The sequence below is a fragment of the Grampus griseus genome, assembly GCF_964374135.1.
Source record: "Grampus griseus genome assembly, chromosome: 20".
In the NCBI taxonomy this organism is placed as follows: Eukaryota; Metazoa; Chordata; class Mammalia; order Artiodactyla; family Delphinidae; genus Grampus; species Grampus griseus.
Window position 1 is genome coordinate 21188766 of NC_139014.1, and position 19523 is coordinate 21208288.

General features: G+C 40.7%; 1 protein-coding gene across 1 annotated transcript in view; it reads left to right on the forward strand.

Moving 5' to 3' along the window:
- Nucleotides 1–13499, forward strand: part of FBXL20 (F-box and leucine rich repeat protein 20) — a 107157-nt gene extending 93658 nt beyond the window's left edge. The window contains exons 9-15 of the mRNA XM_082678423.1: nt 136–210; nt 3593–3723; nt 5653–5713; nt 6860–6904; nt 8665–8721; nt 9723–9935; nt 11402–13499. Coding sequence (XP_082534549.1) covers nt 136–210; nt 3593–3723; nt 5653–5713; nt 6860–6904; nt 8665–8721; nt 9723–9935; nt 11402–11509 — 690 coding nt within the window. The 3' untranslated portion in view covers nt 11510–13499. The remainder of the gene's footprint in view (nt 1–135; nt 211–3592; nt 3724–5652; nt 5714–6859; nt 6905–8664; nt 8722–9722; nt 9936–11401) is intronic.
- The last annotated feature ends 6024 nt before the right edge of the window (nt 13500–19523 follow it).

The following is a 19523-nucleotide window of genomic DNA, read 5'->3' on the forward strand; positions in this document are numbered from 1 at the left end:
TGTTCCTTTGAAAGTTGGTTGGCTATACTTAGAATGTGTTGATGAATGTGTACACTCTTAAATCTTTAAGATTTAAGGTTTTAATATTTTAAACAATGTCAGTAATAATTTCTTCTCTCTTTTTAATCTTTCTAGCTAGAAGATGAAGCTCTCAAGTACATAGGTGCACACTGTCCTGAACTGGTGACTTTGAACTTGCAGACTTGCTTAGTAAGCAGTCCTTCCCACAACTCTTCTGTATTAGTAATTCATTTCAATAATATTATTGTAAGAGTTTCAGTCATAAAGACCAGTAGTTTGTCTGCTTCAACCCTGGGGATGCAGTAATCATAGATGACTTTTTAAATGCTCAACAGTACTCGCCCCTAGGGGCTTTGACGTAGATGAGATAGAGGGTAGCTTATACAGAATTCCAAATAAGCTAAACTGTAGCTCCACCTCTTTCTCTTCTACTTAAGAAAACTCTACTTTTTAGAAGTAAATTTTTCACAGACTACGGCATTTAAAATATTTTTGGTAAATTAATTGCAGTCACACCGACTAACATTTATCAGGGAGTAATGACTATTGGGAATCATTGATATAAGCAGATGACAAGCAAAATGTACCCTTTAAATTATTTTCAAGTAGTATTTGTAGTTCACATTTGGCTTGTTTAGACTATCAGCTTTTTTGTGTCTATCCCAAACCCCCTGAATTTTGTCCAGAGAATTTGCTGAAACTATTCAGGATCCTAGAACATTGACAATACACCTTTAGCTTTTGCCTCTTGCCTTGAAAACTGCATATATGTGTTGCCTTGGAGTGAGAGCCTCTCATAGCAATGAAAAAAGTTGGTGAGGGTTTTCTTTGTTTTTGCTAAGCCTTCTGTGTGTAATAATACTCTCTCCTTCTTGTTTGGTCACCTGAAACTTTAGAGCATAGTGGTTGTTTAGTTTAAAGGTGACACATATAGGGCCACGTTTTGTGCAATTTAAGCACCCTGGCCTCCCAGCCCTTAAGGGATGGTGCTGATAGCGATCTGTTTCAGAGGCTCCTAGAGACTGAGTTAAAGGAATGATATTTTGATTTCCATAGTTGCTAACTACCAGAATTTGCCTACTTTCATTTATGTAACAAATATTTGGCCTGAAAGAAAGATCTTACACAGCTATTGTAAACACGAAACCGTCATCTTACAGTGGCAGGAAAAAACTGTTCTTGCACATCTTCAGATTTTATTTATATACATACATAAATATACACATGTGCACTCTGTATATGTGTGTGTGTATGTTACGTACGTACACACATACATACATATAAATACATGTATACCATACCTACCGTTTGCCATTTTAGTTTCATTTCCTTTACCCTTCCAGCAGACAGAAACCAATTAGTAAGCATAAAGAACCAGCTCTGTCATGTTTATTTTACTGTTTACCTTCACCCAGATCATAGGGCATGAGTCATTCCTTCTGTCATTCTGTACAATGTGATGAAATGATTCTCAGCATTCGTGACACTTCTTGAAGTGTCTGCCCAGAACTATTGAAGGGACCAAAGTACACACTTAATGTAGTCTCTTTTTCTTGACTAATTTGAAAACACAAAAGTTTAGTAGATTTTGCTCTTTTAACAATTTAAAGTATTGGTAATATGACTTTCTTCCTCAGTAATCCCTTGTAGATTTCAAAACATTAAGAAAGAAAAGGCAGCACAGCCCTCCCAGTATTTTGTTAATAATGTGTGACGCAAACTCCATTGGCCTGCTAAATATGCAGGTTTATGGATTGCTGCTTCTCTCTTTATTTACATTTCTTTCAGTTATCCTTGTTTAGTAATAACTATACGTCACATTTGTGTGGCACTTTTTTTTTTTTTTTTTTTGCGGTACACGGGCCTCACACTGTTGTGACCTCTCCCGTTGCGGAGCACAGGCTCCAGATGCGCAGGCTCAGCAGCCGTGGCTCACGGGCCCAGCTGCTCCGCGGCACGTGGGATCTTCCCGGACCGGGGCACGAACCCGCGTCCCCTGCATCGGCAGGCGGACTCTCAACCACTGCGCCACCAGGGAAGCCCCTGTGTGGCACCTTTTTAAGGTACTTCTACATGTGTATATGCCTCATCAGTTTATTCTCATGACAGATCTTGCATCTGCCTTAGCATCCATTTTTCATCTGTATGTTGTTTCAGTTCTATAATACTGAGAACATACTGATTTAGGCAGTGAATATTTAAAGTTTGATTTCTGTTTCAGTTGTCCTTGTAACCTAAGAATACTGTTTGATTAAACAGAAATGACAGGAGAGCTTTATTCTGAGGCTTACACAAAATTAGCAAATCTATGAGGACAAATTAAAATGCTGATCATATCCAACATGTTAAGATTTTTATATATGACATCTTTTTTTTAATGTAACATCTTTTGTGTTTTTTCATTTTAAAATAATATAAAATAATAATTTAAAACATACAAAATTATATTTGAGTTGGATACAACTATTTATCTCCATTAAATTAGGATAGTCTTTTTTTTTAATACATCTTTATTGGAGTATAATTGCTTTACAATGTTGTGTTAGTTTCTGCTGTACAACAAAGTGAATCAGCTGTATGCATACATATATCCCCATATACCCTCCCTCTTGAGCCTCCCTCCCACCCTCCCTATCCCACCCCTCTAGGTGGTCATAAAGCACTGAGCTGATCTCCCTGTGCTATGCAGCAGCTTCCCACTAGCCACCTATTTTACGTTTGGTAGTGTATATATGTCAGTACCATTCTCTCACTATGTCCCAGCCTCCCCTTCCCCCACTGTGTCCTCAAGTCCATTCTCAACATCTGCATCTTTATTCCTGCCCTACCACTAGGCTCATGAGTACCAATTTTCTAGATTCCATATATATGCATTAGCATACAGTATTTATTTTTCTCTTTCTGACTTACTTCACTCTGTATGACAGACTCTAGGTCCATCCACCTCACTACAAATAACTCAATTTTGTTCCTTTTTATCGCTGAGTAATATTCCATTGTATATATGTGCCACATCTTCTTTATCCATTCGTCTGTCAATGCACATTTAGGTTGTTTCCAGGTAGGATAGTCTTTATATTATAAAACTAAAATTTAGAAATAAATGGATTTATGGTTGATATGAGATTACAGCTGTGATCCACAGGTTGTTTCATTTTTTTAAAGTACCTTAATATCAGTATCAATTTTGAACTTGTAAATGCATTTATACTATTAAAATACTGCTGTTTTTATCTGTTTTCTAGGTTTTAAAATCATTTAATTGAACCTACACCATGATGCACCCCATCTGTTCCCAGTCTTGTCAGTCCCATTAGGTTAAAAGAACCCTGTTATAGCTTCTTCCCTTTGCACCAGAAATGAGCACAGATTCTCTTGAAAGCTAAATCAAAAGGAACTGGAAGGAAGAAACAAAGTGTATTCATTTTCTTTTAGGTCTGCTACATGGTTAATATCAAATCTGCTTTTATTTCTTTTTGGCACTTGTTTCACAGAGGTAACTTTTTTCTGTCTTTATCTTCTGCCAAGTTACTAATAACTATGGGTTTTTCCCTCTTGTTTTTTTTTTTAGCAAATCACAGATGAAGGTCTCATTACTATATGCAGAGGGTGCCATAAGTTACAGTCCCTCTGTGCCTCTGGCTGCTCCAACATCACAGATGCCATCCTGAACGCTTTAGGTCAGAACTGCCCACGGCTTAGGTAAACATTTCTTGGTTATCTCAAAAAATCAGGGGAAAGGAGCAGTGGCCTCCTTCACTCATATTTATTCCTTGGAACCTTGAATTTTTTAAGGTAGACACTACAAGGCCACTACTACCCTTTCAGATGCGCACCTACTTGCTTTGTACCTCATTTGATTCCATGTAATTGGCCTGAACCAGGGGGTAATAGTCCTCATTTTCTGCTTCTTGGCTATCCATACTAGAAAAATATCAACATTTTATCACATTACTTGAGAAAAGAAATAAAGGCATTTTCTCTTATTAATGCTTTCATATAATTCCTTTCTGAAGAAAGTTTTGAGAAGCCCACCCTGTGATCATTTATATTGTAGTAATGATGCCAGGTACATAGCAGGGAGTATTTAAAGAGAAAAAACAGCTCTTCCTTTGTGCTGATGGTCTTTTAAAGCAAGCTTTATTTCTCTGTGGCTCCTCTTCTCTACCTAAATACAGGATTGGCTGACTATTCACTAAGAATGCAGTGTTAGCATGCACATGGTATCAAGCCCATATTGATTTTGTAAGAGCACACAGCACACTATTTGTAATAAATAGGGATAATCCCCGTATACCTTTTTTGTTCTTTAAAACAAAACTTACATTGTATTTACTATATAGTAAACATGTCAGCCACTGTTTTAAATTATTTACAAATATTACTTCATTTAATCATCATAACACCATACAAGCACTGTTATTATCTCTGTATTATAGGTGAGAAAACCGAAGCACAGGTCAGTAACCTGTTCAAGGTCTCACAGTTAGTAAGTGCAGGAGCAAGTGTTCCATCTCAGGCAGTCTAGCTCCAGAACCTATGAAACCACTTGTCTTACACATAAGAATCATTGTAAACCAATAAAAACTTTCTTAAAACTTTTTTGTAATCACCTGGCCACGGGCCTTCGTAATCTCGGAAGCCTAGAGTAGAATACTCGCCAGGAGCTGAGGAGGTAGCCAGTCTTCTCTCTAAAAAACATTACGTATTACCTTTTTCTGTTTTAAAGACAGGGATGTTCAGCTCCATTCTCCTTCATGGTTTATTTTATTGTTAGAAAAGAAAGGCTCTCAAATGTGATACTTAAAAGTTGGGTTCAGTCAGGTCATACTTTCCCATTAGATACAGTATTTTAATTGATTGTCAGTTGATAATGATTCCTTATACTTTAGCTTTATGTTTTTTTTCAACTTCTATAGTAATTTGTAAGCAAACATACAGTGTTCTTTGGTACTGTTGTGCAGGCACCACCAGACTTTTCACAAAGAAAAGCTACTATTTTTGATTCCCCAGCCCTGTGGTTGATATTTAGGGTGGTGTTCAGCAGTTCCGATAGGGGCTCAGCTGCCCTCTCCACTGGGCCTCCCTGGGAGCCTGTGGGAGGAGGCAGGAAGCTTAAGGGTATTTTTTCATAAGTATGGAATTTCATATTTGGGACAGGTCTATGATTAACCAGTCCCTTCATAGTATTTCGAAAAGCTATTTAAATCTTAGTGAGCCTACATGTAAAATAGGGAAAGAGAATAATTTACTTTAGCAACAGATTAACTGAGACAGAGTATTTATCTCCATCTCCTTTGTTTTCTAGGAGCAGGCTGCCCTCTGGGGGTAAGCAGTATGCCATCAAGAAGGCTTTTAAATGCGTTTCTCATGCATTTTGGCATTAACTACAAGCTTCTATTATATTCTTCTGATTGCATCACCCTAAAATGTGGTATTTACAGGACCACTTTATGATGACTCCATGAAAATGAATAGCAAGATCTGTATACAGACTTGCTTAGCTGTGAATGTAACTCCGTGTTATATAGTCCTTAGGGAATAAGAGGTTGTTTTCTTAAATTCTGGCTGTTTTAATAAACCCAGTTTTCAGGGACCAATGGGTTGACTTTCACTTTGTTTTTTTAACAGAATATTAGAAGTGGCAAGGTGTTCTCAACTAACAGATGTAGGCTTTACCACTCTGGCCAGGGTAAGTGTTTTCTTCAGGTTCTGTAGGTCTTGTTCAGGGTTTGTTTTATTTCAGAAGAATGAGCAATGAGGGAAATGTGGAATGGCAGCAGAATTGAGGGTGTAGGATGTGGGGGGACGTCTCTGTGGCTGGTGTTCCTGAGCGTCCTTGGGCTGCAGCTACAGGCAGCTGCTCTGGAAAGGCAGACGTGCGTTGGAGACCATGACATTCCTTCGTGAGACTTGATTTTCCGCCTCCTCATAAGATTATGTTAAACTAAGTGGGAATTTCCTAGTGCTTTTGAAAGAAGCTTATTTGGTTATTTGGTATGCAACTGGTGGATGAGAGTAATGTTGAAAGAAACATATAAGCCTGATTTAAATGGAGAGGTTTTAAGAGATTTTCTGTATTCTCCACAAGATTTTAATACATGGAGTGGTTTGTAAATCACTGTATAATAATAGTATTTCAAATTATACCGTCTTTGACCAGTGTAATGGAACATGGGAAGGGCATTTGCTTTCAGGCAGGTCAGTGGAATACTAATGGGGGCGGGGGCAGCCCATGGCATAACTAGATGAGGACATACAAATTCCCCTTCTGTGCTTACAAAGAAATCATTTTCATTAAATTATTTTTGGTTGAAAGGATCTCTGTATTAGTTCAGTATCAATGTTCAGGAAATTTATTCCCTTGGACTTTTAAGATGTTAGATACTTTTAAGTGTGGAATAGTCGAGAAATTTCACAGTGATAAAGGCCTTTTAAAAATGTGTAATTAGGGACCTCCCTGGTGGCGCAGCGGTTAAGAATCTGCCTGCCAGTGCGGGGGACACGGGTTCAAGCCCTGGCCCGGGAAGATCCCACATGCTGCAGAGCAGCTAAGCCCCTGCGCCACAACTGCTGAGCAACCCCCGCTCGCCATAACTAGAGAAAGCCCGCACACAGCAATGAAAACCCAATGCAGCCAAAAATAAATAAATAAAAATAAATTTTTAAAAAAATGTGTAATTAATGGAATAAGGCAGGAAGTGATGTAAGAATGATACCAACACTGAAGCTCTTAAGATTTCATCAGTCTATTTAATACGACTTCTTAGTTTTCTGACCTTAATTTTTTCCCAATTTTAAATGTTTGTACTGTAATGTTTGGGTTTATATCTTATAGAATTGCCATGAGCTTGAAAAGATGGACCTGGAAGAGTGTGTTCAGGTAAGATTGTGGATTTTTACTCAGAAATATAGTACGGTAGAGACTTACACAATACATGCACATCAGAACGTTCAATTCCCTACCCTAGTATAGTGGGGAGCCTGCAGCACTGCTGACTCTCCATTTATTGAGGTGTCCTCCAGGCATACCAGCAGAGGTGCTCATGGTATTTTTGCTAAGGAACTAGGAAAATACATGCCATCAGTAAGATTGCCATTGGAAAGAAAGATGGCTCAGGCATTTAGCCCATAAAGATACTAAGATATTTCCTTAGACCTACAGGGTTATGATGCTAATAAACAATTAAAGGCCCAGCACACTGATAGATATCACTGCCCCTTTTTAGCTTAACTGGACCCAGTGCCCCTTACATCATTAACCCTGGAGACCCAACTCTGTATGGAACCCTGCCCTTCAGGCAGGCAGACTTAGCTTCTTATCAACAGTTTTTTTTTATTACCAATTTTAAGAGCTTTCAGCTTATTAGTTGGCTGGGGAGAAATTTTAAAGAGGGACTCCTAAAAAGAAGATAGAACAGTGAATTTTTTTAATGGTAAAAATAAAGAAGAGAACATACTTCAATAACTATAGACGCCAATTTTTCTAAATTACTTGTTATCCGGACACTAAGTCCCTATTAGTTCTTATTAAAGTAAAACTTACTCACATCCATCTGTTTCTTGCACATGCCTAAATGTCCTGTGTGTCCTTTCCAGTGTTAGTCCTTCTGAGTGATGTGCACACGCCTGCCCACTCCAGTCCCCCACCTCTGCCATTTCTTAGCCCCTGTGAAATTATGTGTATTATAACAACAATCTCAGAATTGGAGAGAAATTTGAAAAGAAATGCTGATTTACTCTCCATCCTAAGATAACTATAAAATACTGTTCTTCCTTCAGGAGTTCTTCCTACTGAATGTTCGTAGTTAACCCAGCAGCAGCCTCTTTCTGCCACCCTTAGGGAAAATAACTGACATGCCAATTATCAATCCTGAGTTATGACATGGCTTATAAAAATATGGGCCAGATATCTAAAAATTTGAGGATGTTCCTACTTTAATTTTTTTCATGGAGCAGTGTCTTCTGATTCACTTCTGTGATGGTTCTAAGGAGGTCAAAGTCCAGTGGGTGGAAGTTATGAGGGAACACATTTTCATTTGTTTCAAAAACAAACAATTTCGACAGACCTGTTCGAAGATGACTAGATGAGTTTAAGCCCAGCCTGGATAGGTTCTCAAAGAACAGGTTCTGGGGCTTCCCTGGTGGCGCAGTGGTTAAGAATCTGCCTGCCAATGCAGGGGACACGGGTTCGAGCCCTGGTCCGGGAAGATCCCACATGCTGCGGAGCAGCTAAGCCCATGCGCCCCAACTGCTGAGCCTGTGTTATGGAGCCCACGAGCCACAACTACTGAAGCCCGTGCACCTAGAGCCCGTGCTCCACAACAAGAGAAGCCACTGCAATGAGAAGCCTGTGCACCGCAATGAAGAGTAGCCCCTGCTTGCTGCAACTAGAGAAAGCCCGCATGCAGCAACGAAGACCCAATTCAGCCAAAAATAAAATAGATGAAATAAATAAATTTATAAAAAAAAAAAAGAAGAAGAACAGGTTCTGGTAGCTGATGGGATTTCAACCTTACGATTCTGTTATTTGATGAGTGATATCAGGATATCAGTCTAAAATACTAGTGTAGTCAAGAATGACGTATGACCTATGAGTTTTTTGGAATTAATACCTAAAATAAACTTATATGTTTCTTTCAGATAACAGATAGCACATTAATCCAACTTTCTATACACTGTCCTCGACTTCAAGTATTGGTGAGTTTCACTGTGGAAGTTTTATGTATCTATTGGATTTAATCAAAACCCAGCTCTTACTTTCATCTTGGTGCCTGGCTACCATTTGGGGAAAGCATATTTCTCCAAATTGTCAACTTACAGAGGACCAAGGGAGGACCTGCGTGAAGGGAGAAACTGAGATAGAAACTGGAAAAGTTAAACATTTTCTGTATCAATGCTTGGAGCTTGAAAACTGACATGGAGAGTATGAGTTCTCGCTCCCACATGAATTACACTCCAGCCTGAACAGTGCTTAAATTTCCAGAGATCCAGGAGATGAGATGGCCTGAAATACGGTTTGCTTCCCATTGGGACCAAGTGTTCCTATAAAATAGAACCAATCAAGGCTTTACTAGGGGTCGTTCTCTGCTACTGCTTCCAGTAACACTGTGGGAAAGCATTCTGGTTGACTGTTCTGTACCTAGGCTTATTTTGGTGTTTTGTGGCACATTAAACTATGTTTCGGTCGAGGGTTCTGAGTTTCACACGGAGGAACCAGGGATTTAAGGAAAACTCGTAAAGTGAAGAGATGACCACATCTTACAGCTGTAAGAGTTATCTTAGGTTAATTAACTATTTGGGCATGCCCCTGCACCAGGTATTCAACATTTAGTCCAAATTCCAGAAAATTTTTTACAGGAAAAGCTTAAGCCCCACTTGTCCCTGTAGAGAAGAAAAGTATCAATAATTTGTGTGTGGAGAGCGTGGGGGGAGATATTTTGTTCATCAACTATTTCACAGTCATTATAGGAATTCACAAAATACATTTAGAATCACACAGAGAAATGTTGATCATTGATTGTCAAAAGCAGAACCCAAGCAACTCCAGTATGCGTTCTTTATTTCACCACATGGCTCCAGTGATGGCTCCGTATACTTCAGACTCAAACGAGAAAATTCTCCTTTTTGGTTGCACACAGGCCTCTGGGTAGAATGCCGTTGAATATTTCAGTGTCCTTCCTTGCTCTGTTTGGCTGCAGAGTCTGTCTCACTGTGAGCTGATCACAGACGATGGAATTCGTCACCTGGGGAACGGGGCCTGCGCCCATGACCAGCTGGAGGTGATTGAACTGGACAACTGCCCCCTAATTACAGATGCATCCCTGGAGCACTTGAAGAGCTGTCACAGCCTTGAACGGATAGAACTCTATGACTGCCAGCAAATCACACGGGCTGGAATCAAGAGACTCAGGGTAAAGATGGTGGCATCACCCTCTGGCTCTAGTGTTCTCAGCACGCTTTCCTTCTTTCTTTATTTTTTCCCTCCATTTCCTTTTTTTAGATTTAGATTCCTGTGATTATTTATATTTATGTGGACATTCAGCAAAGAGAAAAAAAGATGGAGAGCAAACCTAAGGGTAGATAGTTCTTACCTGTTGTTCCGGATATTTGGTAGGAAAATACCCACTGAAGGGACGAAAAGTAGATCTCCTCCCAGCAGTCTCTCTGATAACATGCCCAGAGTCAGAAAAGCAAATGTCAGATTTTGGTTCTAAAGGAAAAAAAGGAGTAACATAAAGAAAATATTTAGTTAAATGGGATTTAAATTTTTAATTTGTATTTCCTTTCATATCAAAGTGTTTTGCTGCGGTTCATATTTTTTTAAGGCAACAAATGGATCACGTAGTTTTTTACCTTTTCCTTTTGCCCCATCCTTCATAATAGAGAGACCCATGTATAGCCAAATGACTAAAAGACAGATTGCCAGCAAGGAGCTTATAAAAGACTGGATGAATCTATATGTTGAATTATTCAGCTCAACAGACATTTATTGGAACATCTGCCTGACGCCTGTTGTGGGAAAGGCACTGTGTTAATTTGGCCCTTACAATCAACCTTTAAAAATATCCATGTTGGCCTTATGGCATCTGAGTGCATAAAGGAGCAGCACACTTCATCTTGAGTTCCAGTTGACCTCAGTTCCGCCTCTCCCTTCAGACCTAGAGGACTGAGAACATAACTGCAATGGGGAGGCCTTGTACCCATATGTCTTCAACACCAAAAGAGGAAGAGAGCCACAGGTCAACCAGAGCGTCTTCTATGGCCTACGTACATTAGGGTTTTTGGACCTGCCTGGCTGTCAGGAGTCTCTTCCACCTCTGAATCCTCAAGAGTCACTTAGCACTTTGACACTCTTAATTTAGCTATTTATGTGCATGTCTAGACTATAAGTCCCCTAAAAGCAGGATCTCCATCTTGACCATCTTTGCAGCCCTTTTACATAACTAGCACAGTGCCTTGAACATAGTAGGAATTTAGAAACTATGTAGTAAAAATTAGAAGCATGTTGTTAAAAGAGGATAATGAGGTTTTTTTTAAATATCAGAAGAAACATTGTCCATAATGGCTTGGAAAAAATTGAGTTTTTAAGCTTATATAATTTCTTCCAGCTCTGGGAACCCCTTTGGGACAGATTAAGAGATTAGCATGAATTTTTTCCCCAGTTTTATTATTATGGAAGCAGTTATGTGAGCTTTTTTGGTCTTTTAGAATAACATGGGATGGTACAAAGTAGAACCCAGGTCTCTCAACGTCCCGTCTGTGCTCAGCTTCTGCCCTGCCCTCATGTACACTCAGTCCCTCAGTGGTTTTTCTGAAAAGCAAGATCGCTCTTTCTGTTTAAGCCCTCTCTCTTAGTAATGTTTCTGTCTTGTTTCAGACCCATTTACCCAATATTAAAGTCCACGCCTACTTCGCACCTGTCACTCCACCCCCATCAGTAGGGGGCAGCAGACAGCGCTTCTGCAGATGCTGCATCATCCTATGACAATGGAGGTGGTCAACCTTGGTGAACTGAGTATTTAATGACACTTCTAGAGTTACCATGGATCTCCATTGGAAGCGACCCCAGTGTTCCGGGCAAAGGTTACAAAGTGAGGGCAGCGTCCAGATCCCCAGAGCCACACATACATACGCATACCCACTCTCACCCCCACCCACTCTGTCTCTGTGACCAGGGGATTGGGTTTGTGCTGGCTTTATCATGCGGATTGGTAAAACTTCACCATTCCTGTCGGATGTGCCCAGAAGAAAATCAGAAGCAAGGTAGACGGAAGGGGGCATTCCAGCAAACCCAGTGTTACTGCTACTGTGGTTTCTTTATTTTGTTAAGGGGTTTCTTTGGCAGTTTTGGAACAGCAGCTGCAGTCCTCCAGGGTCAAGGAAAGCATAGAAAAACAATACATGTTGTATCCAGGGACCAGAGAGAAGATTTCTTTGCATCCTATCAATGGTAGCCATCCATTGTAAGATGACTGCAGAGCTTCTGTGCTTCCTTGTTCCCATGCCAACATGCCGAGCGTGCTCACAAAGAAGGCTTGTCCATTCCTCCTCCTGTGTTTTAGTATTTGGCCCAGAGGTTTCCTAAATGGTTGCATTGAAATCGCTGTGGTCCAAAAGTGATGACGTATTCACTCAAATTGTCACTCTCTGTAGCACACTGTGTACCTGTCTCTCACTCTCTGTTGCTCCCTCCTGCACTCTTGCTCAGTCTGTCGTCTGTGCACAGTCTGCTTACTCACACTTGTTACTCCTTCACTGTTGTTATGTTTACAGTTTGCATTTTGGATGATTAGTTGGGGTTACCAAACATTTTTAAGAGAGACATTATCAATAAATATTTTTTTAATTCTAAATTTTACCGTTAGGGGACCCTGCCTGAATCTTTGCCAGTCTAAAGGGAAACTATAACAAAAGCAAGAAAAATTCTGAGAAGAAATTGAGCTAAGACTATTTTGATGAAAACAAACTTTGCCTTTTGGTTTCTGTTATATCTTGTGATAAATGATAATATGCATGATACGCCCGGTATTCCCCCTGCACATTTTTCCTTCCATCTAACTTAATAAGGAGAGAGAAATGCATTATTAGGAAACGGTGGAATGGCAAATCCCAAAACTGAACCTGAAAGCTGCCGCCACCCAAGCTCAGATGTGTTGTGTGTTCACCGAAATCTAGGTGTGATCAGTGGCATCTAAGATTTGTGTCTCTGAGGTTTGTTCTGCGTTAGCAGGAATGCTGCTAGAGGAGTTGTGCGGTTGAGCCGGGTAGTTTCTCTTTTTCCCCCCCATTTCAGCCTATCAGGGGTTCAAGAATGACCCTATCACAGCTGGTCAACTGTATGTCATTGTTGATGGTATCATATCTAATGTTGGAGCCTCAAAGGACCAGAACCTGTCAGCCATATCTCTCTTGTGCTCCAGAGTTTCTGTGAATGAAATACTGTAGTAGCCAGGTGAAGGCATTGGGGCAGCAGAAAGAGAACATTGAGAGGAAGTAGGGGGTTCAGTGTCTCTTCCCAGCCTGGTCACCAGAGCTGAGGGCAGGGAATTTAGTGCCCGTGACTCAGAGTCAAAGAAGAAGCTCCCCCCACTAAAAAAAGAAAAAAGAAAAATCATGGAGGATGAGGGAAATATAATGAGTTTCTGAAGTACGAGAAGTAGACTTCTAAATATCAAGGTTAGAGACCTTGTGTGATTTTTAGTAGGGTGACTTTTTGTCTTTTAGGACATTAATGTCCAGTCCACTATAATCTTAGGTCATCTTCTGCATGATCCAGGCTGTTATCAGGCTTGTTTTAATGCTTGTAGGTGCTGGTTCTACCAGCATATGTAAGAATAAAGTGTGATTTGTTTTTCCACAAGCGATCAGTTGAAAAGGTCCTAGGAATCTGTACTATCCACCATTATTTAGCACTTAATTTATTTTAAATCCCATTGTGCCCTTTTAAGCTCAGATTATGTGTGTTTTTCATTTCCCTTCCCTTATCCTCTTTTCAGATTACCATATAAGGAATATACTTTTTAAAGTGAGACCCACTCTCCTGGCTATACCCCACATATACAGATACACACATGTGCACACACACTTCCAGATGTGGTTGATAATATTCAGATCCCTGGGTCCTCACTCAAATAAAACTAAAAAGAAGAATATTTAGGGTGCAGGTGCTCTAACGTACAAGTTTAAAAAAAAAATAGTGTCTGAACAAAACCCTGATTTATTAGTGAGTGTGGATTCGAATTTCCCAATAGTTGAAGCTCTTGAGGTACTTCTTTATTTAAAAAACCCTATTCACCAGTACATGAAGATCTTAGAAATGCTGTTTCTGTTCTCAAAGAGTGTACCCATGTGCAGGTCCATGTGGAGGCGAGCCCTGCCTGTCTGGGCCAAGAACAGAGTCAAGAGAGGGAATAAAGGCCCTGGAGTGTGCAGCACTGGCATGTATGTGGTCAGGCAGGAACCTTGCTCCTTTCTGAAGCAAACTTCTGGCCCACCAAGCTTGGAAGGACATGTATTTTTTATGCCAATCTAAAACCGATGTCAGCTGATGAAATGTACCAGGACTTCGAGAACGCAGAACATGGTAAGTTTTGGTCAGGTGGAAGGGCCCTGCCATCTGAACATAGTATTTCCTGTCTCATCTTCAGGGACACTCTTGAAAATCCAATAAGGCTTTACTGATGTAGGAGAAACTCTTCCATAGGAAAAGCTTATTGGTCCATTTGTCTGACTCCAGAGCCACTCCACAATATGCCTTCAATAATAAAAAAAAAATACAGAGGGAACGGAGAGAAGAGATTTGGGATAAGTAAGAAGGTGCCCTCAAAGTTATTATGCATCCGGATCATCTCTTTCCTAAGCAGCCTTTTCCCCTTACATGTTTTAGCATCATCAGTATCTTTTACACCTTCATTGGCCCCAGCAAGGTGATGATTCCAGCTTTTTTTTTTTTTTTTTTTTGCATTGACTTCTCATATGTCCTTTCTATACCCATCCTTGCCCTCTATTTGGAAAGCTTCCATCTCACTCCCAGCAATGCTGCTAATTTATTCTCGTGTCTTCAGTTTAGCTTCCTCTTTGGATCCTTGTCCTGATCTGGGCAAACTATCCTGGGCAGCCTTGAATTCAGTAACTGTCAGGTAGCTCAGGCCATTTTTCACTGGGTGATCTTTGATGTTTGCTTACTGGATTTGAAATCAAACTGTTAGACATGAGGAGTAAGAGAATCTGCCCTCATCCTTTTTCCAATATTTGGAATGTGAAAGCACATCGTGCTTTATGTAAAAAAATGTTTTCTCCTCCTATTCTGCTCTTTAGTGGATGTAAAAGTATTTCAGATTAAGTGGTTTTTATAAATTTCCACATCCATTAAGTTGATTTAGCAGACATACAAGTCAGAAATTTTTCATATGCCTTATATCACATTTTAGAGGGCAACCTGGTAAATATTTTTATAATGCTTTATTTGGGGCTTTCCAAACTGTTTGAATGGTTCAGTATAGCTACAATGCTATATAGCAGTCAAGTTCTTTTATTTCTTCTAATTGCCTTGTAAAATGCATTGTTACTGGTCTGATAACCCACTAATGCCATGGGGGGGCTAAACAAAGTATGAGTTGGAACCTGTCTTGGTTTGAAGTTGTTAGGAAGTGTGAGAGTGTCCCTGGAAAGAAGAGGTGGTTTCCTGCCTGCCTGTGGGCAGCGTATCCTTGGTGACTGTATTGTTTAGAGGGGAGGAACACTTGATCATGGTGGACCCTTGTCCATTTAATGTTTATTGAAAGTCAGATTGCTTATGACAGTTGCCACTAGTGAGAGAGGAAGGGTTTAAAGAAAATTGGACTGTTCTGCTTTTTCCCTCCTTGTGTACATGATTTAAGGTTAGATTTCTATCCTTGTTGTGCATCCTGGCTGACAGACTCTTTCAGTGGTATGCTCTGAGCTTCCGGAACATTTTATACAAAGATTGCCTTCTCTGTCTGCCCACCAGTTCTAGGATTTTTAACCACCTCAAATCCAGGCCATGTGAATTAGTCAAGTCTTGTTTGAGAAGACATGTAGGATGTTTCATTGGAGGTCTTGAGGCAGAACCCTCCCGCTTACAATGATCTTGGACCAAAGAATGCTAAAGTGTCAGGAGGGTGAGGGGAATTAATAGTCTCAGCCTCTCCTCACCTTTATTTCTCTCATAAATTTTAATTGTAAGATTGGAAGTTACAGAGAGCTGTACACAACCATGTCGATAGGGTATAATTAACCCAGGTAATTTGGGAATAAAATTTGGCTTATATTTGCTATATCCAGATGCCCAGACTTAACATCTTGGTTCTCCAGCAAAGAACGTGCTGCTCTAACCTTGCCCTCTCACTTGTGACAAACTTTCTACCTACCAGAAACTACCATTTGAGGCAAGTGAGTTTTCTGCGTGAAGGGCTTCTGCGGCACCGCCCCCGCCACCACCACCCCCCGCCCCGTGCCCTCCCAAGGCAAGTCTACCTATTTTGCCCATTTTTATTCTTAAAAACATCAGTTCTGCATCTCTGAAGCCTTTGATCCTTTGGAAAGTCAGTAAGACCTTCTCAGCTGAGTCTGAGTGAATCTTTGGAGCCCAAGAGAGTTACCCTTAATTTTCAGCAGAGAAAAAAATTGTTGGACAAAATCATGTGTGTGTTAAGAAAATTCCATAATGTGCTTCCTCCGTCTCTGCCTTCTGTGTTTGTTGAGTAACCCCTTAGTAGAGGTTGGTTCATAGGTGTTGAGACCTAGTGCTTCCTCAGCCAGGGTAGTTCACTGCCCTTTTAGGAAAAAGAACCATGAACAACCAAAACTGTATCAATTGACATTGTTTATTTTCTGTGTTTTTCAGTGTCTTGTTTTGAAGAATTGGGGTGGGGAAATGGTAGTTGACATTCAAAGTAGAGGAGAGAATCGGTTCTGGAACTGGGGTACTTTGCTTCAGGTACAAGCATCTGTCCTGAATATGTAGAAACGGCTGCCTCACATGTGAGTAGGTTTACTTTCCTCTCCATGTAATGAACTCCATGCCCTTCTTAGTGGCAAGGAGGGCTTCTACTTTCTACACACCTAACCAGTGTCATCCAGGTGGGGATTGGCACCACTGAACACCACCAGTGCTTCCCATCGGCTTCTGGGCATGATTTTCACCAGGGCAAGAGCAAGTAGGCAGTAAATGAGAATCCCCACCCCAGGGAGAGATAAGAGAAGAGAGGTGTTCAGACACATACCTGTTCTCTTCTGCCATATCCCCAAGAACCCAGGGAAATCTTTGAAGTGATTTTTTTTCTTTTTTTTAATTAAAGTGGATGAAGAAAGATTTACCCCACTAAGTTTTAGCTTGTCACTGTCTCTTATACTACTTGTTGTTATTCATTCAAATCTGTACTACACTGCTGCTCACATACATGTATGTGTTTCTTACCTTAGCCTAACCCTTCTCAGCCCCTGAAGTCATTTTTCTGTTTTGTGTTTTCTTTTTTTTATGGCACTAGCGAATGAGAACCTAAAGTCTTAGAAAATCCTAACTTGAAAAGGAGTCTCTAACTGGCATGGTTTGATTAATTACTTTACCTTTTCCCCCTAAAGACTTGAATGATTTTCTTCCCTAGTGCTATATAATAGATCTGTAATAAGTGAAACCTTTGCTGCTACTTTTCTGGGTTTACGTCAGTTTTTTCCTTCCCTTAAAAATAATGTCTTATCTGCGCTTCTCTTATGACTGTTAATTTCTAGTAAGTACAGGAAGAGGTGAACCCGAGATTTCTCCTCTTACCCCCCTCCTCACGCTACCCCCAAGTTACACACTAACCTCTAACATATATAAGAGCCATGAGATGGGGCCCATCATAAGATGCTTGTGGGGTTTTTTTCTCATCATGCTGCAGCTCTCAGAGCTGGCCCCTGAGGATCTGTGACTACCCAGTCCGAAGGGTTACTACAGGCAGAGAAAGGCTTTCTTAATTTTGCCTTTCTCCATTCCTGTTTTATGATCACCCTTCAGATGCCTCCCATTCTGGCGGCCTCCTTTTTCCTCCCAGGAATTGTTTCCAAGTAACCTGCCTCTGTCATTTCCCAACTGCTCTCCTCACCTTTGCCCACCTTCCAGTGACCCTGAGAGCACAGACCTGAGAGACGGGGCCTGTGCAGAGCTCAGAGAACTGTGAGGACTACCCCTGCCTTTCAGACTCTACTTGGGGACAGAGATGGATGGGTAAATGGTGCTGCGGGAGCAATTTTTATCTTCAAACCAGGCTGTTTCGCCCTTTGCACTGCCCCGCCTCCATCCCCACTCCCCTGAGGAAGGGGTAAAGTGCAGAGGATGGTTGACTAGCAGGGTCTGATCCCCAACATTGCTGTCTGGCCTAAGCCTTGTCCAGCCATTCGGCCTGCTCTGGAGTGAGAGCTTCAGTGTGTGGGAGCTGCTGCTTGCTTGTTTCTCCACCAGGCCTGCCCCAACACTTAGCCGGTCCCTGGGGCCAACACAGTTCCCTACATGGTGACTTAACACCAGCCTCCATTAGCTGTCCAAGCGACTGCGTTTCCACCCAGTACTTTTGGCGCTTGAGGATGGGGGGAGGGAGGGAGGGTTATTTAAAATAAATAAAATCCAAGGTGGCAGTAGAGGATTCCTTTTGCTTTAAAAATCTTTGGACTAAAAAAATAAAAAAAATTAAAAAAATGTTTTTTTATATATGAATATATAAAGTAAATTGTTATGTAACTATTATTGTTTCCTGTATGTTCTAATTTTTGGTTTATGATGTAATTAAAGGAAATAAGCTGTGAAGGCTTTTCGTTTTACTGTGGAAATAGCCTGACTTGGAGCTGTGATTCTTAACTTCCTGGAACCCTTGATCTGTAAAGGCTCCTGAGGCTGAATGAAGGGGCTTCTTTTTGGCATCTTTATTTTTTTTTAATATCCTTTAGTGAGTACCCTTTATTTATTTATTTATTAATTGTTTAATAATCTTTACTTAGTACCTTTTCAGTAGCCTTTATTTAATACCCTGCACTCCACTTGCTTCCAAGAAAAACAGAAGACATAATATAAATCAGAGTTTCTAAAAAGCTTTTGTCTTAATTGGATAATAACAATTCAACCTGAGTCCCTTATCTGTGCAAAGCATTGCCCTTACCTGGACTAGGAAGGAGTGAGGGAGCTGTGTAATGGTTAAACAAACTCACTGCACGTGACCTTGGCCAGTTAACCCCTCTATCTCAGTTCTTTGTTGGTAAAGTGGGGATAACAGTACCTGCTTTAGAGTTGTGAAGATTAAAAGTGATAAGAGTGGCACATAGTAAACGCTCACATGTTACCTGCTTTTATTCGCTTCATTTCAGTATATTTCAGTATCTAATCTGTGCCAGAGGCTCCTAGGTTGAGAGATGCACAAGGGCTGATGCCTTTGGTCCCTATCCTTTTGGTGGAGACGAGCAGTGGAGCCAAACCAGCAACCTCGATTTAAATCTCAGGGTATCTACCGTGCCCTGAAACACCTTTGGGGAGCCCTGTGGAATCGGAGGCCTCACTCGAAATCCGCTCATCCTGCATGAGTTAAATGCCTAATCTGGATTGGTCATCTGGGGCCAGCGGGGTCCCACAGTCCCTTCCAGGGGTGCAAGGAAGCAAGCCTGCTTCCTTGTCCATATTGAGACAGCCTTGGCTTTTGAGGGAGGCAAGTTCGAGGTCTTTGAACTTCAGTAAGCAGACTTTCCCTTCCCCTGTGCTTTAATCCTGTTAATGCAGCCAGTGTAGAGCCTTCCTCCTTCCTACCTTCCCTAGCCAGAGGCCACCAGGTTTAGGACTCAACAAAGATGATCAGTAAGTGATAAATGGGGTAAATGATTAATAATGGCATCTTGGCCTATCTCCCAGTGCATGCAAATGGGTTTTCTCTTTTCAGTATGTTTGAAATTTTCCATAATAAAAATTTTGAGGGAAGGGGATGAAAAAAGAGGAGTGGAATAAAATATGGCCCCAA